Below are 26,811 nucleotides of genomic sequence, written 5' to 3' on the forward strand. Positions count from 1 at the left end.
GCGGAGATTGTGAGTAACTCCGGATAACTGAAAGTTCCAGCTCAAGATTTCCACAAGGAAAAACACGTAAAGAAAACCAATATAAAGTGACCTAGAAGTTCTACGTTTGAAGACTTCCATCTGAAATATTACCGGTAAGTTTAAAAGTGTTAATTTACGCCACAGCGTTGAGAGGTGAGGTGAGGGGAAGTTTGTGCTGGAGTTTTTCGCGTGTGCCTGCTGTTTCTGCCTTAAATCCTTGAGGGTGCCTCGTGGAGACAGTTCCGAGCATAAATGCTTAAGGGAAAAAAAAGTAGTTAGTTTTTATGTGTTTTAATACCGAGTCTCACAAAATATTGAACCAAAAAAACTTTTCATTTTTTTAAAGTTATGACTAAAATGCTTTGATATTTTTAGATTTGTGACTAATATGCCCCTCACAAACGGATTAAAAGTCATTTAGAGCGTTTATGGTTGATTTTAGATTTTTATTATTTTTTTAAAAAAACTTTTTAGTAAACCGTGCAATTTCCTCTTCGGCTTAACTTAAGAAGGGAGTCTAATTTAAAACCAGTTTACATCCCTTTACCCTTCAGGTTTACTGTTATATAATGCCTATTTAGTTAATTGGCTTTATGTTGCTTCCGTTGAGAATAAAAAAAAACGACCCCGCCTGAAGCTTGCACACGTTAATCTTTGACTGGCACGTTGGAACAAATAGGTAGGAGGACCAGAACTTTACTGGAGCAGATTTAATTGGGAGGCGGTGTCTGCTGTGCTGTTGCATCATTATGAAGTGGCCGGAGTGGCGAACGGGATCAAGTTAATGTTGTTATGTGGGTTAACCGGTACGTTACTGCTGTAGTTATTTTTGGATCCAAACACACACTGACTGGTGTGTTTCTTCCTGCTGGTGTACCTATTGTACCAGGACAATGAAGATGGTTGCTGTGAGATGAAGTCTTGTCCATGTGACAGTCAGTTTCCTGTTGGAGGAAAAAGGATGAAGTAAAGGGGCCACAGGTGCTTCCTGCAAAGAGGTGGACACCAGGGAAAGCCCTGTCAGCATTGCACTTCAGATGCTGGTGATCTTTCTTTACATTCTTTTTTTATTTTGTAATAGTGAGTTAAGGGTTAAGTCATTAGCTTTTACCTTCACTACACTAGCTTGCAAGGGCTCATTGGGCACATCTGGAACTTTAATCTCTTGTATTTTCTGTGTGAAGGGGGGCGTCAACATGTGGAATACAGTCGTTTAACCCGTCATTCTTCTGAATCTGGCATCGCTTTCACAGCCACGATGTGATCAGCAGAAATAGAATGAAATCAGAATTTAGTTCTGTTCACTTTTATTTATAGTGCCAAATATCATCACAAAGAACTTAAAGATACAGTCCAGTTCAATCCAATTCATTCTAATACAACCATAATTCAGTGATACTAAGCCAGTTAGAAAAAATTTGCCTAGCTTAGGAAACAGATTTCATCTAAACTCCTCTTTGACTTCTCTTCAAGCCCTTGTTGGGTCATAGACCAACTGATATAAATGGTGCCAGAGACCAATTCTGTGTGTCATGACCATATATATATATATATATATATATATATAAGCACAAGCTGTTATGTTGGCTTTTTTCCCTTTTTTTTTTCTTTATCAAATCTACACAGTTTTGCCAGTTTCCCTTAAGTTCTACCCCCCCCCTTCTGCACTGGCAGGCTACATTTTCTTGAGCAGGTGTTAATTTTTACATCCTGACTACCAGTTGGAAGTCATCTCAATCCAGGCTGTTCGAAGGCAGTCTTTCTCACATGTTGGCATTACGACAAATTCAAACGTGTAATATTCTTGCGTTTAGTCTTGTTTTCTGCTAATTGTGTCACTCAGTCAGTGGGTCTACATGATGAGATTAACTGGATTATAGCTATAGTTGGGTTATGAGGGTAATTATCCTTGGATATATGGCGGTGAATGAATGGAATCACTGGCACAAAGCATGTCATACCCCAGTATGATGGGTAACGTTGTACACATTTCTATCGCTAATAGAGCCACTTCCGGTTGACGTCTTCACCACCAACAAACTAAAGCATTAGAGAAAGATGGCGAACGAAGAGCAGCTAAAAATGCAGCCGTTGCTAAAGGCTGCTTTTCAGTTGACTTCATTATTGTTCAGAATTTCCACTAGTTGCAAGATGGGGAAATAATCTCAGCAAATTTAAGTTGTGGCCTTGCAGTGAGATCACAAATCTTTGCAAAACCTTTAGTTGTTAAATTCTTTTTAGTTTATGGGAAGCATTAGACACTGGCAATTTGAGGAGATCCTCATGTCGTCGCTGGTTCTTTACTTTGTTTTGTGTAGAAGTCCTTCGCCGCTTGAATAACTCCACTTGAAATGGACTGATGCCCATCACTGGAAGAGGGAGTGCACCATCCTTTCATCTCCATTAATTTTATCACTCAGTTTTACAGAGACATTGGCTTCTATCAGTTTGAATTCGGATTAGAATAGTTTGTCATGTTAATGTTGTTCTGTTTCTGCTGATGAAATCCTGTTTGTTAGTCAGCGCATTCTTGAACATAATTACATGAATACTGTCCACAGGAAAGTTGGACTCGCAGGTTTAACATTTCAAGAGACTGTATCTTTATTCCAGAACACGAGGGACATGGAAGGGAATAAAACGAAGTACTGACATCCTGGTGAACGGCAAAAAAAAAAAGAATATTTGTTCTCCTACATCTCCGAACTAACAAACTGATTAAAGTAGATGATGGAAGAAAATTTGATGAATTATATGGGGTCAGTTAAAGTGACATACCCATAAAGAATTAAAAATAAATAAATAAAACGCTCCTCGCCGGAGCTTCACACGTTATTTAGTTTTTAATTTAAGCTGGTGGAGACCAAAACGGAGCTAAACCAGCTTAAATCTGTTTTATCAGTGTTGCGTTGTCATCGATTCAGGTTCTTATCAATTCCTACCTTTGACTGGTTTTAAGAAAAAGGCCTAATGTTGAGAAAACTAGTTTAATTTTGAACATTCAAACAAAAGGCCGTTTTTGTATTGATAGGAAACCTCCTCATAGAAACCATCAGCTGTTTGAAACACAATGTAGTTCCACAGGGAGGTGTATTGTAATCGCATACAAAGGCCTGACAGAGAGGTGTCCTTTTATTTGTAAAATGGCAGCCGATCAAGTCAGAGTTCTCCTCCAGGACCTGCTTATTGGTTCACTGAAGGATTGATAAGACTTGAAACTTTGCAGGTGCGCCTTAATTTCTTATCAGTTCCTGTTTGGAATTGAGTTTCGATTCCCAACCCAAGTGTTTACAGCTTGTGTCAACCATCTGTAACCGATGGGTTAGGAAGGAGGAAAAAAGTTGAGTTGATCCTTCTTTTCAACTATTAGGAACTACAGTGTCTAATATCCTGTGAAGCTTTAATTGTGGATACCTTGTCACAAATTGTCAGTGTTTGTTTTTAAACTTTTTTTGGAGTCCATATGACTTTTGGTTTTCAGTTTCAAGCCTGATGTTGGTGATGGGTGACCTTTTATTTCCATTGGCCTTCAGTGGGCTCTTCTTCCAGATCAGAGGCAGTACACTACCTTATTGTGTTTGAGACAAAGCCGCCACCAGCCAGCTCTTACTCTTAATAAATGAGCTCTCACAAGAGGAGCAACCTCATTTCAGCTATCTTCATAATCACCATCTGCCTGATCTTTGGCATCAGGCCTCACATTTTGGGCCTGCCAAGGCTTAAAGTTAACACACACACACATGCGCACACCCCCATTCTCTTCCTGTAAGCTGGATCCTAAATAAATGAGGGCTAATCCAAGATTTCATTATCATCTCCATTGTGTCCGCGCACACTGCATCGCGGCCCATATGCGCCCTTATGCGTTTTTAACTCATTAAAGCTCCTTTGTCTCAGCTGTGTGGATCCTGTAAATGATTGAATACCAGAAGTGACATCATGAATTATTCACATCATGTTTCTTAAATCGTACACTTGCAGAATATTTAGAATATTTGTAAGATGTGCAAATTGTTATAGACTGAAAGTTCATTTTTAATCTCCTTTATCTGTGTTCAGTCGTTCCACTAAAGTGGAAGTTGCAAATGTGTTTGAATGTTATCTGATGTCTGTTAAAAGGTCTTGCTGTTGAACATCATACAGAATTCTGTGAACACACTGAGCTGAAATTAACTCGTGGTCATGTGGACTATCGGTTTCATGTCATGGTTTTTATGAACAAAGGTCAGCTGTAGTCGGGATTCAGCTGTAGGCCTGTAAAAGTAAAATGTGTCGGCTTTGTGCTCGAAACATTTGCTTTAATCCTCTTTTCAGCAAGTGATATCAGGAATTGTCTGTTCTTGTTTTGTGAAAACACATCTTTTTGTCAACTTTCTTTCTGATCACTGAGGTCTTCGGTGACTCAGTGCCGTAGAGTTAAGTCTAATTTAGGTTTTTGGACCCCTTTACAAGGATTACTCTGCAGTAAAACTGCTTATTAGTGTGAGCTCAACGACCCCTCGGCAGTCCACATCTCCTTGACCTGATGCTTGTGAGGCGACGCAACTTTTTGGGCAACAGAGGCTTATCTGAAGTCACCTTGATGGAACTTGTAACATGGCAACGCAACGGCAGCTGGGCAGATGTCATGGTTTCCTTCCAGGGATATTCTTCAGTCCAGTTTATCGTACCTGTTCACGAATGCGATGCTCTGCTGTTCATTATAAAGTATAAAACCCGTTGAAATGGCAGCAACGGGGGAAAAAGCAACGATCATGTTTGTCTGACAGTTGCTCAGGTGTTTCAAAAGGCCAGTGACTGAAGAGATGATGTCATTGTGTGTGTTCGGCAGAAACGGCTCATAGTGGGCATCTTGCTGCATCTCAAAGTATACAGCGCCTTTGTGGACCGCTGCTGACTGACTAAGCCAGCTGACTTTGTGCAGGGATGAAATTCAAAAAGGAGGAGAACAACTGTGAAAGTGGAAAATGCCTGTTTGAAGTGATGGTTCAGGCTTTGCAGCTGGTGCATTCTTTAGCCATTCTGGAACCATTAGATGGTAGTTCTCTGCAGTTGGGCTGTGGATCAGGGTAGTGATGTGACTCAGACAGCAATCTAAATAAGAAACGTCTCCAAAATGTAGGTTGTTGGGACATAGTGAAGTCTAGATATGGCCTCTGCATGTTTCAAAGCGAACTGCTCATATTTATGTCACTCATGACTCATTATTTCTTCTCCTGATATAGAACCTTAATCATGTTCTGTTTCTGACTGTTTCAAATGTGGAAATATGGTTAAATATGACAAAATGGGACAAAAGAAGTCTGTCTGCAGCAGATGAACAGGATCTGAAAGTGATGTCCTTAAGAAAGAAGAAAAAAATCCAGCAAAGACCTGACAGGACCTGAGAGATGCATCTGGACCTTCAGCTGATCCATCTACTGTTGGCCCAAGCCTCATCAGAAATGGTCTCCATGGAAGGGTGGCTGTCAAGAAGCCATTCTTAAGGAAGGGAAACAGGGAGAAAAGGCTGAGCTATGCCAAATGACACACGAAGTGGACTGAAAATCAGTGGCAACAGGTCTTATGGAGGGATGAATCCTCCCCAGAGCCCGGACCTCAACATTATTGAAGCAGTGTGGGATCATCTGACAGAGAACGGAACAAAAGGCAGCCAACATCCAAAGAAGAGCTTTGGGATGTCCTTCAAGAAGCCTGGAGAACTATTCCTGAAGGAGGGATGGGAAGAAGATGTTCCTAACAGCTGACCCAACATGTTTTGGACACTGCTTGTACCTTTTTGTTTGTGGGTTAACTCTAAGGATGGTCTTGTGCCTCAGGATGAGGTTTACTACACAGCAATGGATCTGGGATCAGCATGCGCAGTTTCATCTGCTGTTCCAAACTGAGAAGCGTAGGGCAGCCGGCCTGATCCTGAGTCAGCAGCCAGGGGCTTTGATATCCCAACACCAACCCGGTGACGTGTAGTGAGCTGAAGATTAGCATCAACAAATCAAAATTGGATTGGCAGGTGGCTTCCACTCATTCAAGCCTTTAAGATGGGCTTTACTCACTCCGTCTCACCTCTAAGGGGAGACGGCTCCAACGAGGGCAGGAGGGTCGGGTCTGAAAGATGCTTTAATCCTGCTCGGAAGGGAATGCTATTTTATGATGACAAAACATGATTAGCAAGCTTGTACAGCCCTCAGGGGGCTGAATGGCTTTAAAAAGTTTTATTGAAAATGCAGGGGCTCACTTCAATGACAGGCCATTGACATGTTTACTTTTTTCATTCTCCTCAAATGAATGAATTTCCTGAATTCAGCCAGGCCCCATCTGTAATGAAAAGGAGGAGGCCAGGTTCTAAATGAAACCCTCCTCTGACGGAGTAATTAAGTCCAGACACAAAGGGCTCAGCAGGAAGGAGTCTAATAGAGGAGGAGTTGGTATTCTCCAGGGAGTAGTCAGGTCCAGCAGAACGCCATTGGGCTGAAGAGAAGGGGAAGGGGTGCAGGGGGTTTACTGACCATGGGTGCTGGCCCAAAGCCACGTCACACTGTGGAGATATTACTTACTTAATATTCTGTCTGCTCAGTTTTTTTTTTTTAAATATATTAAAAAGCCTAAAAAAGGGCATTGTTTTCACAATAAACCTTTTGGAGAAATTATTTTAGATATAAAATTTCCTTTTCACACGGCTGGCTTCGGTTTGTTTATTCACGTTTTTACCCCCTATAAGCCATGCAGTGTAAAATCAGAAGGACATCACCATCTGAACGTTCTCCTTTTAACTCGTTACATAATGTGTTCTCATTTCTTCTTTTGCACTTATGCACAGGCGCTCACATGCAACGCCGGAGCGCTGCAGGCTACATGCTTGCGCCACGTGCCGTGTGTTGTGGTGACGGAGCGTCGTGGAGTTGGATGCACTCTGCTGTCTCAAATAGTGCTGATCCTCTTAAATGATTATTGGCTGCGACCAGAGAGCGAGTCGACCTGCGTGGGGATATCACACCTGCAACAAAACCGACACGCACCATCTATGTTTAGTTCATGTTACAAGGAAGTTCAGGCTAGATCCCTTTCCTTTAAGAGACTCAGTCTGTTCTACTGCTTATTTGTAACCAGACAAAGATAGTCTCTTAATTTATTCAGAGCCGCTTCTTGGAAAGAGGTGGCTCGTTTGAGCATGATACAGAGAAAACGGCTCTTTTTGTTGTGAAAGTTAGGCCACTTGGTTTTAGATTTACACATCAGAATATATCATTGTCTTTTTTGGTATTAGCAAACAGTCCTTTGAATGTAACATTTAAAGTGGGGTGAGTAGAGTTAATTTTTTCTGGAAATGGAAGCTTTCCTGAGGGAATTAATCCTGCAACAAAGCAGTTTTTTACTTGCAACATCACGAACAGATGAAATGACTCAAACCTGATTTGTGGTCTGTTGTGTACCAGGTTTGTACCATATTTTCTCACTTAATCCTAATGTGGCCTCAGATATGTGACATTGTCTTAATTTTGACATATTCCCCCCCCCCCCCCCCCCAAAAAAAAAAAACAACCCAGTTTTGATCACATTTTTTTGATAGTAGCCGTTTGAAACTCCACCTGCACAGGGAAAAATCCTCATCAGTTCTCTGTTAGGACAGAGCCGATTGGACGATGTAAGTTGGCAGATTGGCATCCGGAAAGATGCTTTTTGTTTTTCTGGTTAATCCCTTATTATTGAAGTTGTTTACACTCCTGACAGTGAAATCTTTGGTCGACAGTTTAACTTTTTATACAGTACTTGACAAACTTCTATTCTTGCTGGTATAATCACAAACCCTTCCACACAGCCCGTTTAAGGCTGAACTGTTGCTTCTCACCACTTTTGTGTATAGCAGCTCCGACCCGGCAGCAGAAGTAGTCCGTAGGGCTGTCCCAATAACCACAAATGTGTAACACTGTGGTACTGACAGGCCACATGGTGACATGGTATGGTGATGCCAAGCTAACACCAACACTGCACAATTTTTCATGATTCAGTGTCCATTAATAAATGCCAAAATAAAACCACCGGTATCCGGTTTTGACTTCGGACACTGAGTGATATAGCCTGCTTGATGGACCCTGGATGTATAATCTCCCTTCCTGGTCCATCGTCGGTAGCATGCAGCTCTCTCCAGTGTTGGGTATCCCGTCACAGAAGACCGTTGCATGTGGTTGGTGGGATGGGATGGCTGCCATTGCAAGACTGGCTCCGCATGGTTTAACCATTTCTCCAAGGGCTCACTATCCACTGAACAACCACACTCCTGGCAGCCCCTCAGAGGGCATAATGGAACTGACATGGAGAGGCCAAGTGTGGGGTCCCTTGGAGCTGTTACCCTTGCTGGTTGTCCTGTACTTGCAGAAAATAACTGCTCTTCCTTTTTATTCCTCAAATCGTGAAGAGAACTTTTTATTGGAGACCATTATTAGACATTAAAGAAGCTAATTCTATGCGTTAACTTTCACAATCGCCACTCATATTACGCCTTTGATTAGCACAGAATCTCTTTTGGGTGAATTCCTTCACCGTGACATCCTCAAAATGATGTCTGTCTTTTCTCGATGCAAATTTGCTGATAGAAGAAGAAAAGGTGCAGGAAAAGAAACTGCTGATTGATGGATGAGTGCTGGTGTTTGTCTCTTTATCTAAATCTGAAGCAAGCCCTGCCATTAACCCTAACTGGTGGTCATCTGTGATTACTTAACCTGACCCAAACCTTGAACCAACCACAACCAGTTATCTCAGATTTTGCTTAACTTAAGCTTTTAACCCCAACCACGAACGGGAGGGTGTATGGGAATTTGTTTTAAAGGGAGGGAAACGGTTCAAAGGGGGAAAAGACAACACCGGCATTGTGAGACGACTTCTTTTTTTTTTTTTTTTTTTTTTCCTTCCCAAATGACCCTTGGAGAATGTGCGTGGTGGTGCTCCATGTCACTGAGTCGATCCCTGCCCTTTCCAGCACGCCACTCCCAAGTTCACCACAATAAAACCAGTTTTGTCTTCACCTCCTCTGTTTTTGGCTTCGGTTCTCTGACCCTCCTTTCTGCTTGACATTTGACTGTGTGTGGGTGCTTTTGGTCCCTGCAGGAAGTCCTGCTCCAAAGCTCTGCCAGGGTCCCAGATGCACACAGCTGGTGTTCAGAGCCAAAGATTTGCCCTTTGTCCCATGTTTTCAGTGTAACCCGTCACAAACGCCTACAAGCTGAACTCTTTCTGGTTTGTTCCTCTCTTTAGAAATCTAAAGGCCATCATTCTAAAGGCCATTTCTGATGAATCTACTCTGTGGCCCGCATTGGATCTTATTTACAGTTGGAGAATGCATGGATGCTTGGAAGTCAGCATGCCTTGTTTGAGCGCTGAATCTCAGTGGAAAAAACACTGATCATCAGGGCAAAGCTGATTTAAACAGCTGTGCAAAAATAACACCTGATTCAATCACATGACATCACGTGGACTGAAGTTTGCTCTTTCTAATCATTGCACTGCCGGAGTACTGGTTTTGGAGGATGGGGGTGTGCTGTGGACTGGTGGGATTGGCCCGGTTGGTGGGGGGGTGAAAAGGAAGTGGAGGTAAAACCAACAATCTCAATCCATTTCATTGCAACCTGGTCAGGGCATCCCAGTTTGGCTGCTGGCTTGCACATGAGAATATGTGTGTATGAGGTGGCAAGCTAACAAAACAATGGTTGCTTTGTGAGAGGTTCCCACTGTGATAGGATTGTTGGGGGGGGGGAGCAAGGGGGTGGTCAGGGCTTAGCGAAGCGTAGCCACTTCATTAGTCAGGGCTCTCCTTTTGCACCTCCTCCCATCCATCCATCCTCCCTCCCTCCTTCCCTGTCATTCTCTCTGCCTCTCCCTCACGCTCACTCGCTGAAACGCAGGCAGGAGCTGCTCTGGCTGAGCACAGCGGAACATAGTGCGTGGATGAGGATGGACTTTAGAGGCTGATCGGTGTTGTAAGTTGCAGCGTCTCCCCTCGGTGCCGTCGTGTTTTGTTCTGAGGTAAGTTTGTCTTGTGTTGTCACCCTCTCTGTCCCGTCCCGGCCTGACCTTGGCTGCTGACTCTCATCTTCTTTCCGCTGGGCTGCAGTTTTGGTGTCAGATAACTGGATGCAGCTCTTTCAGGCAGGCCAGTGAAGAACAATTGAAGGAATCATTGTGGTTGTTTTAATCACTTTCTTTGCATGATGTCAGTGGAAAACACCAGGGCCTACAAATAAACAGTTGTAAAGTTATAAAACCCATTTTCTTCTTTATATTTATGTTTGTATGAGCTGATACAATTGTGTCTGGGGAAAGGAGGATTGATTTGGGGGCTTGGTGGTGGAGGACTATTGCCTCAGCTGTGTTGAGCAAATCAGCAGTTATTAGGATCTATGTGCTTGTGATTGCTTTCTCCCCCCCACCCACCGCCTTTCTTTGTCAAACACACACACACACCCTCAGGGACAGTTGAGGGTTGGGGTAATCCCGCACATCCTGTGTGGGGAAAAGACGAAAGAGCAGCACTCTAACCCCGTCACTTCCTCATGAGAAAGTCTGATTCCCAAAAACTCACCGCTTCCAGTAAAAACAAGCACTTTGCTGCCATGTGAGTGCCTGTTTGCAGCAAATGTCCTCTGATTTGTTTCTCCACTGCTGTCATCTCCACACAGCAAGTTGCATTAATCTTTTCCAAGTTTGTACAGATTTTTGAAAATGACAAATAACATCCTGTAGATTTGATTACACAGTCAATGTAGACGATAAATGTCTGTGCTGATGGATGAGCCTTTTGTGGGGATTTGAATTGAGGATGAGAAGAAAGTTGGAAAGAAGAGCCTCATGTCTGAAATTAGTTTAAAAGACTGATTGGATAATCGGGGTATGTCCTGAGTGGAGCTTGGAAGTCAGCTTGCAGGTCATTCTCAGGTTCTTCTCACGACTCTTTTCCAGGGAGTCGGAGGGCTGGGTGCAACTTGTACTGAATTTGAGGCTGTATTTTTCTTGTTAAATGCATTATTAATGACATGATATCTGACTTTTAATCAGTGGTTGCTTAAAGCCTGGGTTTTGTGTTCCATATTATGGTACATCTAGATAAGGCTTCTGTCTGCATGCACGTGAGCAGGAAGAACGATTCAGTTGTTTAAGTCGCTTTAAGACCAAAACAAAACTGAATTGGGTTTGTTTCTTCTGCCTTGATGCAAATCTGTTCTGTCTCATAATTGTAAACTTAATATTTCAGAATGTTGGTTTATGAAAGGTTTCCACGTGTGATGGCTACTTTTTTTTTTTATAAATCAAGTGAACAAATTGGATAAAAACCTTAATGGCTTAAGCGATAATGGAAAAATGCTAACTAGCAGCCCTGAAATGAACATATTTATGATAGTCGTGTTCCATGACTTTACATGTAATGAATGATTAATTTGACACATAGACTGAAAGCAGGGGAACGGCTAACCCGGCAGGCCTCTCAGAAAATGGATGTATATGGTTAATAGAACTTGCATCGCTTATTTACAGATGTTTTTCATCTGTATTCATGGTCTCAGAGTTGGTGAGATGATTCTATCCGTTTGGCGACTCCAATGAATCCAGTTTCCTTCTTCCAGTCTTTGATATGCATATTTTGGGGATAAAGTAGTAGCTTTGTTAGTAGAACGGTAATTAATTCTAAGTTAATATTCTATGAAAGTTATTAATGAAAATAATTGATTATGGGGCAGCAACTGGAAACCAGGAACTAATAACTAAACCCTAGTAGCAAACTCGCGTACCTTTTAAAAACCTCTTTTGCCATGTTGTCAGACCCTCGACCATTAGCCAGGCTTCCATTGCTGTTTTTTATGTTTAGCAGATGGAAATCAGAAAAGGTGAATGGAAAATCATGAGGAAAAAAGTTTATATCCTTTCAAAGAAGACGACATGCAGAAACTCTACTGCCTGCAAACCAGTTGCAAAATCTGTCACCAGCCGTCATGTGAATGGAAACTTTGCAAAGCGACTTCTGGAGGCTATTGATTGGTCTCTAGCTCAGTTGGACCGGGGGCTAAAATCACTAACCATGTGCACATTGTTAAGCAGTTTCAAGTTGGGCTGAACTTTTAGTAAATCTTTAACATGTTAGTACAAATGACAGTTATTTATGTGGATTTGTTTCTCTTTTCCGCAGAATGAAGTGAAACGGTTGACCAGAGTCATGGCTGTCCAGGCAGGCATCCAGGTACGCTCATCCTCATCTGTGCAAACGCATGTATGCTTTGTTGGTAGATGGGAAATGAATGATGAAATTGGCACATAGTTTGAATGAATTTGAACAATCTCGCCTGTATTTTGGACTTAAGGCAGAACAGCATGTACAGCTCAGGCTGAACTTGACTTTGAGTCCTTTTTATCTTCACTTCCCAGCTGGAGCCGTTGTCTGTGACCAGGAATAGAGTCAAAACGCACTAATTGAGGGAGAAGTTGCCTCACATTGCCACAGTTATTCACATAAAAATAAAAAATGTGCAGACATCCAACAGCTGTGGCGAGCCCACCTGTGCTACAGCATGCCATGTTGTTGTTATGCATGTCTGACGTTCCACTGCTCCGACCCTAAGGAGGAGTGTGTGGAAAGCTCAACCCTTTTCTTTTTTCTCCCCCTACCCCTCCTCGCAACGACGTCTCGACCATCCCAAAACCCAGAACAACATAAAATATCGTATTACAAATGAGTTACATGGCTACACCTCCTTGAGAGAATGTCTTTTCGCTCATCCGGTTTGGAAATTCATTGCTCTCCCCACCCGTCTTGGAATGTGGATATGCAAAATATGTATCCCAGAGCTATTCGCATAACATGTGGCAGGAAAACTCTCAGGCCGATGCCAATGTGTTGATTAGGTTGTGAGGGAACTCCCCATGGTGTTGACGGGATGTGGTTGGATGCTGCAGCTCACAGCTCTTCTTTTGGACAAAACAGCAGCTGGGATTGCACTAATTTGCTGCTCATCTCCAAAAGCTGAGACGTAAATTTACATTTACTCACTTCAGATGTGAGGAAAATGGAATGAGAGGGTGAGTACAAGTGGTTGGTTTTTCCCCTTTCAGTGGGTGTCATCTGAGGCCCCCTGCGAGGGTATTGATCCTCGTCAGGCTGTAGTGATGCTGCTGACTAAGACTGCAGCCGTTTCTGAAGCTCAGCTCAGAGCCTCACTGCCCATGTAGAGCAGTCGGATTCAATATCTGTTCACACTCTGACTGCTCTGTTCACCCAGGCTGAAGATGTATGCGCTCTATAAAGCTAATGTAAAAACATTGAAAATCTAATGTCAGCAGCTTTTGGTGTTGTGGTAAAAACTGAATACATCTGGTGTAGCTTTTGGCAGGTTTTTTTTTTTTTTCATCACGTAAGCCCTCCGGTTAAATACTAAAGGCTTATACAGAGGCACTTTTGGGATGAGAAACATGGCCAAAAAATATACCAAATCTGAGTATTTGCTGTTCTATTGATAATAGTTCTTTATCCACCGTGTTGCTGCTTGTTGCTTTTTAGAAAAAATACTTTACCTGGGTAAAAGAATCCCAAAGTCGACAACAACAGGAGATGCTGTTGGTGAGCTGTAGCGAACAAATGCAGGGAGGAAAGGTGGGTGCGACTCAGAAACATGAAGGCACTTTCATCTTTTAAATGTACACTTCGAAACTTCACGAGATGAAGACTTGAGGCGTTCTATTGCTGTATTTTAGACTAATTATTCATGCAGGCTGCGAAATAAATGTAAGGGTGAATTTTATCACCTTGCATTCAAATTTTAGCGTTGTCGAAAATGTAGCAAACTGGCAAGTATGGAGTCTCCTTTATCTGAGTTTGGTCAACATCTCTCAGGCCTCTCACTTTTTTTATCGGCCCATTCCAGCTTTCTTAACTATCAGATTTATTTTTCATGGAAATACAGCAAAATCTGTCCTCTGCTTTTAACCTGTTGAATGCACATGCACAGGGTCACACACTCAGAGACAGATGCCGTACACTGAAGCAGTGGGCAGCCAATCGCAGTGCAATACAGGGCCCCCATGCTCAAGGGCACCTCGGCCGTGGCAGGGAGGTGGACTGACACCCTCCAGCGCTGTTTGAAGGGCCTCTTTTTAGATTTAGTTTCTTTCCCCCCTAAACATTTTGGAAGTTGTTCTTCTTTACAGATATTACACATCGGAAGCTTTATTTAATCTCAACTCAAAGTGAAGCAAAACGGTGCTTGCCAGTGAGGGTGTTTGGCTGTTTTTTAAAAGGTAAAAAATACCGAGGAATGCAGCTTTAATTCGACCATGAATTTTCATTAAAAGTGCTTTTTTTTTTTTTTTTTTTACAGCCTCAAAATGAGCAGTTCAGGATGCTCACTCTAACTATCTAACAGTTTTATTGAAATCTGGGGCGTCTGCATTTGAAAAGAGCAACGTGAGCTTGTTTGTTCAGCCTGGCTACTCCAAAAAGCTTTAAGGTCAGTAACTAGGCCATGGGAAGTTTTAAAAACTGGGATGCCTAAATCGTTTGGAAACTCCATGAAATCCTACTTCAGATCCATTTCTTTTGAGGAGAAAAGTAGTTCTTTTAAATGTAACTCATAGCTGAACTTTTGACTGTGACTTTGTCACTTTAAGGCTGTTTATGGACTTGGTGCAGATCATTGAAATGCTGAGGAGATGATCTTCTGTTTTGCTACATCTTGCTTTTCCCCTTTGGAACGTCCTCCTGATGCTGTTTCATTCTGTTTTCCTCCAGTGTAAGTGGCTCAAGTTAAGAGCATCAGAAACTGCTAAGAGGTGACTGGTGGAAACATGTGCAAATACGTCAAATCTCAGTATTTTGCATTTCTTTGCAGGATTACCCTTCCACATTCCTGCACCCAGGGCAGAGGTGGCATAAGGGGAAGAAAGATTATCTGAGATTGCCCCTATTCTAACTCCAGTGCAGATTTTTAGATTACAACGTTAGTCTGCTTTGAAAACTGAGTGTTCGCTGTGAACAGTCCACTGATTCCCACTATTCACGTGTCTTTTCTAATCAGCACAGCATCTTTGACGTAACTTCTCAACATTCCACTACGTTGTCCTGTTTTCTAACTCGCTGGACGTCAACACTAAAACCTACGCTGTGAGTGTGATCTGATGAGTTTCCACGGCCGTCTGCCTGCCCCTCAACACTGTTACTGTATGTCTGTTGAAGTGAGACAAGCTTTTCAATTCGGACCATCAGGTGTTTTTTTGCCACATTGTCCCACTTTTTGTTCAACAGTAGCGCCACATGTTCTCATTCTACTCCTTCTTTTGTTGTCCAAGGTCACAATGATGATAATGAGCAAACCACTGAGAAACATTCCTAAAAGACTGGTGTCCATTTTGACCTCCGTTTGAAACATTTGTATACACTGAACCAACTGCAGGGCTTTGGGAAAAACATTTTCACCAGACAGTCAAATTAAAAACTGCATTAAAGGAGCATTGCACAATTCAATGACTGTTGGTTTTTATCTATTTTTTTCTGTTATACCAAATTGGATCTTTTGATTTATGCCTTATCCTGACGAGGTCTAAAGCCAGTCTCCATTAGTTTTGAGCTTTCAGTTTCATGGCCAAGTCCAACTGACAACTGAGGGATGGGGTCAAGGAGAGGTTGGATTGGGATTCAGTTACACTGGTCAAATATTACTCAGTCCTGATCAGCGTTGCTGTGGCAGCTCGAAGCTTCAGCAGAAGGACATTTCTGTCGAACAGCCTGTCTGTTCCGCTGCCCAGAAGGTTTCCTGTTTGTTGGCCGAGCGACGGCGATGAATTCGCAGCCTTGTTGGAAGCACAATGACCCTTTCACCACAGTGGATGTAGAGTCCTATTACTGCTCGACGCCATGTGAGGGACACAAAGACTGAAGGCTGTATCTTAAACAGATGTCAACGGACTGGACAGCAGAGGGAGGAAGGCAGGAGAGGGGGGGGGGGGAATCATCTGGAAGTGAGTTATGTAATGTCTGGAAAAGTTGTCATAGTACACATCCGCTGCTGGTTTAGGTTACCCATGTTGCTGCCTGCAACCATTAAAACTTCAGAAGAAAACAGCATATCCATGCTGTTAATGTTGTGGTTTTTCTTAGTTTTGGTACGTTGGATTTAGCGCAGTGCTGCAGACACTTTCATCCTTTTTTCCTAGAATTGTCTTGCTAATCAGATCCTCCTTTATGTGAAGGATTTAGTGACTTAAAAGACTGAGGACGGAGCAGCAGTCAACTGATGCAGGAACCAGTTTTTATTTATTATTTTTAAGCAAAATAACTTAAATCCATCCTGAAATTAAAATGCGTTCTACTAAATGCATAGACGATGTGGTGAAACACAAAGTGAACGGGGGTTATCAGGGTGACTGAATGTGAGCTTTGCAGTCCAGCTGAGCATAAAAGTCAAGTGTATGGATGGGTCCCAGGGTGGGGCAACTACAAAATGATGACGTTGTCGTGTCTGCTTGTAGAGAGTGGGCAGGGGCAACAAATCTGGACATATGTCCATTAGTCATTAAACCCAAAAACATTAGTTTTATGGTGTATTGTTTTCACCGGCTTTGTACAGAGACGTGCCTGCTTATTGCACATGGCCTCAGAGATGAGATAACAGTGATTGAAGAGCAAAGAACATGAGCTCTGAAGAAAGCGTGCAGAGAACACAATGCAGTACCTGCAGTGAGATTATGAAGGCATGTCTCAGTCCTCCAGAACTTTGATGGTGAGCACTTTGTCAAAGGTGCTTATTTGTTTTTCTTGCTAAGAGCGATGATAGCACTGCTCCATTTATTTTCCTTTAACATGAATTGAGATGTTTCATCCGTAAATTTCCCCCCTCGTCCTCAGGTTTGGTACGGCGAAAGGTTTGACGCCCCCTTGCTGAGCCCCAGGAGCCCTCGCAGCCCGTTAGCACAGCGCCATGGCCCCGGCCTCGCAGATGTCTTCCAGTATGACCAGTGGCTGGCAGTGCGCCATGAGGCCACCCTGGTGCCCATGCAGGAGGATCTCGCCATCTGGCTCACCGGCATGTTGGGTAGGTGTCTCATTCCTCATTTAGGAGATTGATTTTATTTATTTATTTTTTTTTTTTGTACAGCAGCTGGGAATCTGTAAAATTTTGACACATTTTCTTGAGGTAAGATGTGATTTGGTTTAATCACACTTTTCCAGGTGTATTCCACAACAACGTCCATGTGTGCATATGTGAATAAACAATTGACAGTTGCGTGCTAACAGTTTCCCCCTCCAGGCAAGGAAAATGCTGCCGCACCATTGACACGGGGCGACCATGTAATTGGATTTTGATGCTGCTATTTTCAACCAGCTCTTAGGAAACCACAGAAAGACGAGTGGAACTAAATCCCTCATTTCATTTGTCGCTGCCGTTACACGGATATCCTTTGTCCCGCTTCGTACAATGGAGCAGTATGGAAACTGAAACTGACTCTATTGTTTACTGTTGAATCTGTTAAATACAAGTAGATATTCAGCAGTTCTCATGAGGAATGTGGGTGGGTACCAAACACTCTTTGAGTTATAGGCATTGTGACCATGATGACCCGTGTCTCACATTTTCAGACTTTTTCAGCCATTTTTTGACGTCTCTGAACGTCATTCCTCGGGAGCTGGATGCTGCGCAAACAGGTTGTGTGCAGAGGATAAAGTTTCAAGCCTCAGGGGTCAGCTCTTGTTGGGTGGAAGTAAACTTTTGTGGAGCAATCTTTGTCCCTTTGTGTGACTGTATTGTGGAAGTTAGTCAGTGGCCTTTATGGAGTTCCCTCAGGCGTTGATTTACAATCAGGGGTCGTGGGAGAGTTATAGGAGCCGTAAATGTTCAACTGTAGAGGGGGAAAAAGAAAAAAATGCTCTTTGATTTATACTTTCTTTAAAGAAAGCATAGCGACTAGAGAAAGAGCCCAAGCAAGTTAGCACTGAGCTAAATGAGTGTGTTTTCTGTCTGTATTTCTAGGAGAGGAGGTGAGAGCTGAGTTTTTCATGGAAGAGCTGAATAATGGTGTGAAGCTCTGCCAGCTTATCGGCGTGCTGCAGACCAAAATTGCCCAGAGCTGCCCCTCCGTTCTCGGCAAGGTGAGTCAGAGCGCATTCAATGGGAATGGCTTTCTGGTGGCAGATGTTTGCAAACAGGTCTGCAAGTCGCAGTATTCACTAATCTCCAAATTAATTTCCTGGCTAATGCTCAGTGGGTTTTGTTAGAAAATGGGTGTGATGTGGGTGGTAAACATGACCAGGCTGGCTGGGAATTATCACCGTTAGGGTTGTAAGCTGCATAAACATGTGCAAGTCTCTGTCCATTTAGTCATTAAAGTTTTGTCTAAGTTTTGTAAAAAATTGTCTAAATGGACAGACTTGGAAATGTTTATGCAGATAATGTTGAAATAAGTCAGATTATTAACATCTAGTTTACTTTTACATGTTTTAAGCTAACAGAGTTTTCTTTTTGGATATGAAACCAAACAAGTTTATCATGGTGGCCTCCTTACAGGCTCCACATTTACATGCATCTTACCATTACATTGCTGGGTACATCTTTTCTCTTATTTAGACATTTAACACCGGTTTTCATCCTTAAATTTACTGTAAATGTCCACACTGAGATTTAGGATGGTGGTAAAAATAGATGTTTTTTTCTTCATTCCCTCAACAGCTCTTTCCTACAAGAAAAGTTGCATGTAAGCAGAATGCCTCCCCAGGTTCCTTCTTTGCTCGCGACAATACTGCCAACTTCCTGACTTGGTGTCGACACATCGGTGTGGAGGAAACCTACTTGTTTGAGTCGGAGGGCCTGGGTAAATAACTGCAACATATCTATCTTCTTTTGTATGTTTATTTTTTAAAAGGTCACATCCATCATTTTTCTCTCCTTTCTGGTAAGATTTCTTGCATTTCCCTCCACCTGTATCTCATTTTTCCTTAAAGCTGCCTGGACTCTGAATCCAGAGCAGTCATGATCTTTGAGTTTTTAAAAACAGGATTATTACTTGTGTTTTGGTTGAAATGACCTGGCTTCCTTTTCCTGGTAAAGCGATTGAGTCAGAGCTGCTAACTTGCGATAAGAAAACAAATAAACTCATTAAAATGCCCTGTTGGCATTGTGCCTCAGCTTCAGACAGGGGCAGCGAGTGCTGCAAAGCTGAAAGTTCAAGGTCTATTTTATCCACCCAAACAGAGCAAAGTTGACACTTTAACAAAGAATTTAATTGTAACTGGTAATTATTTTTCTTAATATCCTTATTCACTCTTACTTCAAGGTAATTCCTTTTCTTTTAAGACTTAAACATGATGCATTTAGATGTATTTTATGTACACAGCCATTCATCCACAAAATCAAAACTTGTCTTTCATTATTGCTGGTTCTCATATTGAGCACGCTAAAGGGATTTAAAAAAAAAATAATAATAATTGGTCTGGATCTTATCTGTAAGCTGCTAATTAAACAAATCTGAGGAGCAGAGTCTGTTAGTTAAGCTCTTCCTCATAGTGTTTTAATAGGATTTGATGAGGTGCACAATCACCCCGAGTACTCTGTCAGATAACTTCATTACAATTAAAGGCTTTCTAAAAACCGGAATGGGACGACTTTAAAAGAAATTGATACACCAGCTCTGTCTTTATTAACCACGATTGGCCACATGATTAACACACAGGTATCACAGCTTTTTTTGGGCAGACAGAGAATTGAAAACATTTTTCCTGTCTACTCCTACTAAACCTCTAAAAGATTAAAATCTGAATGAGGGCTTTCCATACAGATCAAATGCAAAAGATGAATGTAGCAACTATGTCACCACTTGGTTAGTCTCCCATTTTAAGGCTTCCTGTTTTTGCCATCATTCTTTTTTCTTTTTTTGAAGACCACAGAGGTATCCATCTGCATTCCTCACAGCCCCCACAGAGAGGAACATTTTTCAATGCAAACGGACAGATTCACAGTCCTCCAAAAAGCAAACCGCATGGGCTTCAAAGACGAGGCTAAGTCTTGATCTGGCTGAAAATTAGCTGGAGCCAAGAGGGTCAGACAACAGCTGGTCTTATAACGGAGGAAGAAGAAGTGCCAAAACACTCTTTGTAATTCAGTTCTTGGTTTCATTCGTCACAATGCAGATCTTTGTTCACGTTGACTTTGTTGCTCTCCAAAAAGAAAAGCTAAAGCACCAACAACAGCAGCTACATAACCAAGAGCAGTTGACTGCTCGGATTGATCCACATATTTCTGATGCTGCTATAACATAACATGCAAGTCTGTGAACACCTAACTCGGAGAGCCTGTAGAAGTATGAGAAGGCTTTTATGAAGACAAATAATCAGCTCATTCTGCTGTATGGAGTGTGGGTGAGGTGGTAGAAAAATTAAATCAAAATGAATACTTTTTTTTTTTAACTTGTTCACTCTCTCTATAAATTAAACTTGAATTACTGCTGTGGAAAATTGATCTTGGGTTGATCCTGACACCCGGTCTCGGGTTGATCCTGACACTTGACTTTTTTCATAGTCATGCTAATTGGGACTCAGGAGAGCGGGTAACAGCTAGTCAAATTTCTGTTCACTTGGCTTGTAGTTTATTAACTAAATAGTTGTATTAACTAAACTAATATGTAGTTTTATTAACTAAAAACAAACATTGGGGATTTAAAAAATAAATAACTGTGGTGGACATCCTCAAGAGGAAAACTGTTTATCTTCAGAAATCCCTTTAATCCCTGGAATAATCTGGATTATATCCGGAAGGGTGCCAGTCGTGTTTTGACTGTCATCTCATACTGCAAATTTTGATTAAAATGACCTGATTCACCAGCTATTTACAAAGTTGTTTCTATTTGCCTGAATATGCATCAAGTCGTCTTCAGAACTGGAAAAAAACAGATGAGACCACATTTTAACCATCTAATTTCTCCTTTTCTCACTAACATCCTCTAAATCAAAGTCAAATGTTAAGCCAGCTAGTAATGACAATATATCTCACTTTTATGGTTGTACTGACTGTATGAGGTCTGAAAGTGGCACCTCATCCTTCAGATGACTGAAACTAACAGTCAGGCTGATAATTGCTGTGTTTTCTGCTTCAGTGCTGCACAAAGAGCCTCGGCAGGTTTGTCTCTGTCTGCTGCAGATTGGCCGTATTGTCTCCAAGTAAGTCTTTGAACACACAAGGATCTTCAAAAACAGTTCAGGACTGGTGTAACATATCACTGATGGATGCACGGTCAAACCTTGTTCTTCAGGTATGGTGTTGAGCCTCCTGTGTTGGTGAAGCTGGAGAAGGAGATCGAGCTGGAGGAGACTCTTTTACTGACAGAGGAGCCACCTCCGGCTGTCAAAACCTTTAGCGTGTGCTGTCAGCATGGCGGCCTCTACCAGCCCGGGGTGAGTTCCCTACCGCAAATACAATATGAAGCTTTCCAACCCAACAATGGCCTTTGACTCTTTTAGCTAGTCAAATTCTGCCTCTAAACATGTAGTGCAGATTAGTTGATGGTTGAAATGAAGCAGGGAGCATCTGTGCTGTCGTATGATTTGTTCTTGTGCCCTGCCAGGAGATGGGAGAGAGTCCTGTAGCTAAGAGCAGCTCATAGGTGGTACATGTGCAGCTCATTGGAAGCATCACCCACAGGGTACATGACACATCGCAGCTGAACATGTGATGCTCTGCCGGCGCTCTTTGACTCACTGTCACACGTGACACCCAGGTCATGCAGATACTGCTGTGGAGAAAAGAGCAGTCGGACTACCCTCTGCAGCCTTTTATGGGGAATTTATTTACAGGAACGACATAGAAACATATTACAGGGCAGCACACACAGCGACACAACAGCTTGTGAGGTCTTCTTATACTTCTTCATACCATTCTGTGCATATGTGATCTAAACCCAATCTCTGTCCGGCACCACTGTGGCTGAGATCATCCTCATCGCCTGACCAGAGAACATTCTGACCCTAAACGATATGTGGTTCAAGCAGTGTTCAAGGCCCTGCTCTCTCCCACTGTACATGCCGTCATATCTTGACATAAATGCTCCATATTTCCAACCGACAGTGATTTAGATGGTTTGTGAAATGTGACTGATTAGAACTGAAGTTTTTGTTCAATTGGTTTATTTTATTAGTCTGGTTCACTGGATCCAACACTGCAGGGTTGATGGGTTTTATTCCCAGAGGAGATGCCTGTGCTAAAAATAACTGCACTTGTTGAGGTGGGGGGTAGTTTGGGTGGAAAACAACCACTGTCTTGTATTTGTTTTATTCCCCCTCCTATATTTTGAAGTAGCAAATAGTGGTCAGTGATCAGTTTTCCCCATCATCATCTTCAGATACACATGCTGGATTTACTCTGTAGCTACTTATTTGCTCATTTAAGTAGGATTTATGGATACAGAGCCAACACTACTAAGTGTTGCAGAGCCAATACATGTTGAACAGGTCACTTTTAGTGAAATTACTGCAGCACAGAAAGAAGGATGACTGGAGTTTGTTCTGTGTGTGAACTTCCCTGTGGCTGATTGATTGTTCACTTTGGTTTCATCTCTTATGCAGGAGCACGCCATGGACGACCTGCCCTGCAACTGCTCAAACAGAGTGTCTATTGAGTACCTGTCTGAGGGGCGCTACAGACTTGGAGATAAGACCATCTTTATTCGAGTGAGTAAGCACACACACACACACACACACACACACACACATTCATTTCTGTATCCACATGGGGACCCACCATAGACCTAATGTATTCCCTAGTCCCTTACCTTAACCACTCAACCAAATGCACAATGCCTCTGATACACTACACAACGTTTTAAAGACTAACATCTGACACTCCCTCAGATCTGAAGATAATGTCACTGAGTCTTAAGTCACAGAGTAAAGATTTTGCATAGATTAGTGCTCTTGCTGGGCCACTATTTGCAGTCTGAAATGATTTCCCATCCTGCACCTGGTGGAAAATCTTAACAACAATGAAGTTGGCCGATGAGCAGCTTTTAGCAGCAACTGCATTTTGACATGCAGTGTTGTGCTGAAAAAAGGTCCTTTAAGAAAAAATGGCAGACATTTTGACGTATTGCCGTAATGCTCCTCCTGTTGTATGTCGTGTTGAACCACGTTTGGCAGTGACAACAGTCGAGTTATTGGTTGAAAACAAAGAATGTGTCACTGAACAACACAACTTGCATAAAATATGACTAAAGACTTGAGATGATATTAATTGTTAGATGTGGTCATAACCCCAAGATGTGAGAGACTGCCTTAAAGCAGCCTGGATTGGCTTTTCTGACCACCATCATTTTAACCCTGGAAAACGATCTACAACTTTGAAATTGCTTGAAAATTTAGGTTTGCGTATGAACTTCTTAACCTTTATCCTAAACCTAGCAAAACATAATTCTAACCCTAAAACTAAATCCTAATCCTCAAATCACTTTGTACCAAAAGGGGTCAATCTTACATTTACAGTAAGTCCCCGTAAAGTTGATGTCTCGTCAGGTTTTGTTCCCCATCGTGACGCACACATTAGTGCATTATATTTCCTTGTACTGTTTTCTGAAGAAGCCTCTGACTGAAGGAGCCAATGCACTTTATTTCTGAGTAAAATAAAATGATTGAGATATCTTTGAAAGCTAATGACCTATAATTTAAACTGGTCTTTTACTGCTCTGTACTGTAAACACGACTACAAACCCTGTTTATGTACTGCGGTGTCGTAGGATACACACTTACACACGCGGGCTGTTTGTCCAGGCTAACTGCATCACTGGAAGCGCTGACTGGATACATTTAAGCTCATTACCCAATAGCGGAGGATTGCGATTACATCATGAATACGCTGCTATTCACAGAACCAAGACTAATCTGCATCTCCTGGTTATTTTTGGAGCTTGAAAGAACGTGTCACTGTTGATGTTTGACTGTCCAAACTGTAACCCCCCCCCCTTCTCTCTCCCTTCTCTCAGATGCTTCATGACAAACATGTGATGGTGCGTGTCGGAGGCGGCTGGGACACCCTGCGTGGCTTCCTGACAAAGTACGACCCGCTGCGCGTGCTGCAGTTCACCACACTGGAGCAGAAGATCCTGGCCTTCCAGAAGGGCCCCCCCGGCCTGGGGGGTCACAATAACAATGTAGCGCCACCCCCTCCTCCTGACATGGACCCCCTTGCTGCTGTCAACGACCTCATCTCCTACCCATCCTCTGCTTCCTCGTCCAGCTCCTCCTCCTCCTCTTCCTCAGGCCCGGCCTGTAAGCCGACCTCTGTGACCTCATGCCGCTCATGCACGCCGTCCCCAGCCTGCACGCCCACCCTTCCCCGTAAAGGTTCTGCATCAGGACCAAAGAAGAATCTCCAGACGCCGCCATCCTCCCCCAGAAAGCCCACCCAACTCCCCCTGCCTGTCACCACCAAAGGCTGCTCCTCTCTGCCCTCCACACCTGTGGGAGGTTCCTGCAGACAGTCTCCCAGTTCAGGGTGTCAGGGTCTGCAGATGCAGCGCAGAGCCCTGACTCCATCAGCAGCTCCAGTGGATCCAAGCCCCGCCTCCAAACCCAAGTTTAGAACTCATGGCGCCACCTCTCAGCCCAGGAGCCCCATCTGCTCCGAGCCATCCTCCAAATGCCACAAACCCTCCAGCCCCTGTACCTCCCCCACTGCTGCCTCCATGCCTCGCCCCGTCAACGCTCCGGGAATGTCGCGGTCCTCTAATGATGCCCGGCCCCCATCGGGCGCCAGCCAGCGCTCTTGCCTTGCACATCGTCGGCCGGGCTCTCCAGCCTCGTCCCTTCGTCTAGAAGGAACTAGGCGAGCGAGAGCAGCGCCAAGAGCTGCCGCCTCAGCGGCGCCACCGTCCCGGACCCTCAGTTCACGGACAGCCTCCCCAGCGCTGGTAAAACCTGCCCCCTCCCTGCCTAAAGCCAAGGAGACCGCAGGCAAAAGCAAGCCACTGCCATCCAGCAAGGTGATCGCCACTGCTTCACAAGGTACGATCCTGGCCCCCAGGAGGGTCCCAGGGGGCAACACGGGCCCCTCATCCTCCAACAAAGCCAATCAGAAAACCCCAGCACTGGCACCGAGGGCAGGGCGAAAACAGGCAGCCGCGACTAACCCCATCAACCCAAAGTCCAGCCTAAAGCCTGAACCGTCTGGGGCCTCACAGAAAAGCTGCACCAGCGCCAAGTCTGTGGGAACCAAGCCCGTGTTAACCAAGAGGATCCAACCGCACAAGGGCAAGAGTGAGGACCCGTACTTTGAAATGAACCGGGCGGGGAAGCAGAGGACGTAGCAGAGCAGCGCCTCGCATCACAAACCAGCACTTGTTGGAGCTCCGACTCTGCAAACTAACAATATCACTAATCCTCGTGAAGACGCTACTCACTGCTGACCGCTTTCTGTTCCTGTAGATTTTATTTTTCTTTTTTTTGTTATTTAATACTTTTAAATCCATATGGGTCAAAGATATTCGTTTTCTTTGTTGTCTTCGTGATGATTCTGTGGTCTCTTCAGAGATCACATCCATGTACGCGATAAACCTTACGACTTGCACAATGTTTACTTCAACACTGACGTGTACAGCTGTTACACTTTATCTTGAGAGTTTTGTAGAGAAATCATGTTCCAGTACTAACCTCAGCTGTTTTAACTCAACACTTTGTAAAATACACTTTGTATAAGCAGAAAAAAGATGTTTTCATTCACAGGAAACCAGGTCAAACGGCTTCTGGCCTGTTTTTCAGGTTACTAAAGTTGAACTGGAACACAAAAATCATGCTTGGATCCCTTCATTACACTTTCCACTCATGAAAACGGTCAGATTTTTGTATAAATGATCTCTTGGTCATGAAAGTGTCCTCCCGTCGTGTGCCTTCTTCAGAAATCCCTCTTTTCTGAGCGGCATCAGAATGTATTAGATGATCGAGGTTTAACTGATGGAGAATTGCACAGTGTCTAGAAGCACTCATGACTTTCCTTATCAGAGAAGCTACTGATCAAAAGCCTCTTTTTCTCTCCAACAAAAACACTCAAGTCCAACATCACTTTAGAGCAGAATCTACTTGGTATGAACTTTTTATGGTTTCCAATTAAATTTTTTTGTGTGTATTAAAAATCTAGTTGTTTTTTTATGTGGTGGTGTATGTGTGTGTCTAAAGATATTGTTGGGGTTTTTTTTTTTTGTATGGCACTTTACAGAAATCTTTGTCACAATTTGAATGTTGATTCTGTCGATTGTTCCAATTTCCTTTTGTCAGTCTGAGTAATAAATGGGCAAGTGGTTTTAAAATCATCATGACTCTGTCTCATGCTGTATGATGTGTTCAGCACTCCGACTTTAACTCTGAAACAAGGTTTTGGCTTCAGAAAGCTAGAAAAACTCCTAATGCCCGACTTTAATGATGATCCAATACCTGCACACACAGACTGGAGTAAGAGCATAAAACAGCTAAATATTCAGGAACAGAAGCAATTATTTTGACTCGTAAGACGTCAGGAATGAAGATAATTGACATTGACCAGTGTCGGATGATTGAACGGTTAAAGAAAAGACTTGAGGCTTGATAAAGTTGACGCATGCTGAATGAATGGACCTGAAGCGTGTTGTACTGTGCTGACCTCATGTGGTGCTAATGTAACACCGCACTGAGGGGAGATGTTTGTTGTTCAGTCTAAAAAAGGGAGAAGCTGTGATGAAACCGTGTGAACCGACTCCTATCCAAACCTCCATCAGCTTCAAATTTAGAGCATTTTTAAAATGCTGGATTTTATT

The 26,811-nt window shown here is 43.0% G+C and overlaps 1 protein-coding gene across 2 annotated transcripts; it reads left to right on the forward strand.

Annotated features, from left to right (window-relative positions):
* Nucleotides 1-26,331, forward strand: gas2l3 (growth arrest-specific 2 like 3). 2 transcript variants are annotated; one of them, XM_072377366.1, is made up of 9 exons: nucleotides 1-134; nucleotides 12,194-12,244; nucleotides 16,898-17,084; nucleotides 18,021-18,139; nucleotides 18,717-18,858; nucleotides 21,136-21,199; nucleotides 21,292-21,433; nucleotides 22,601-22,705; nucleotides 24,010-26,331. In XM_072377366.1, the coding sequence occupies exons 2-9, from the start codon at nucleotides 12,221-12,223 to the stop codon at nucleotides 25,330-25,332; spliced, it is 2,106 nt and encodes a 701-aa protein (XP_072233467.1). In that variant the 5' UTR covers nucleotides 1-134; nucleotides 12,194-12,220; the 3' UTR covers nucleotides 25,333-26,331. The 2 variants fall into 2 exon arrangements, with proteins under 2 accessions (XP_072233467.1, XP_072233468.1); XM_072377367.1 differs by lacking the exon at nucleotides 1-134 and adding an exon at nucleotides 9,908-10,038.
* The last annotated feature ends 480 nt before the right edge of the window (nucleotides 26,332-26,811 follow it).

This window comes from Leuresthes tenuis, unplaced genomic scaffold, assembly GCF_036924035.1.
Source record: "Leuresthes tenuis unplaced genomic scaffold, fLeuTen1.0.hap1 SCAF_23, whole genome shotgun sequence".
NCBI classification, from domain to species: Eukaryota; Metazoa; Chordata; class Actinopteri; order Atheriniformes; family Atherinopsidae; genus Leuresthes; species Leuresthes tenuis.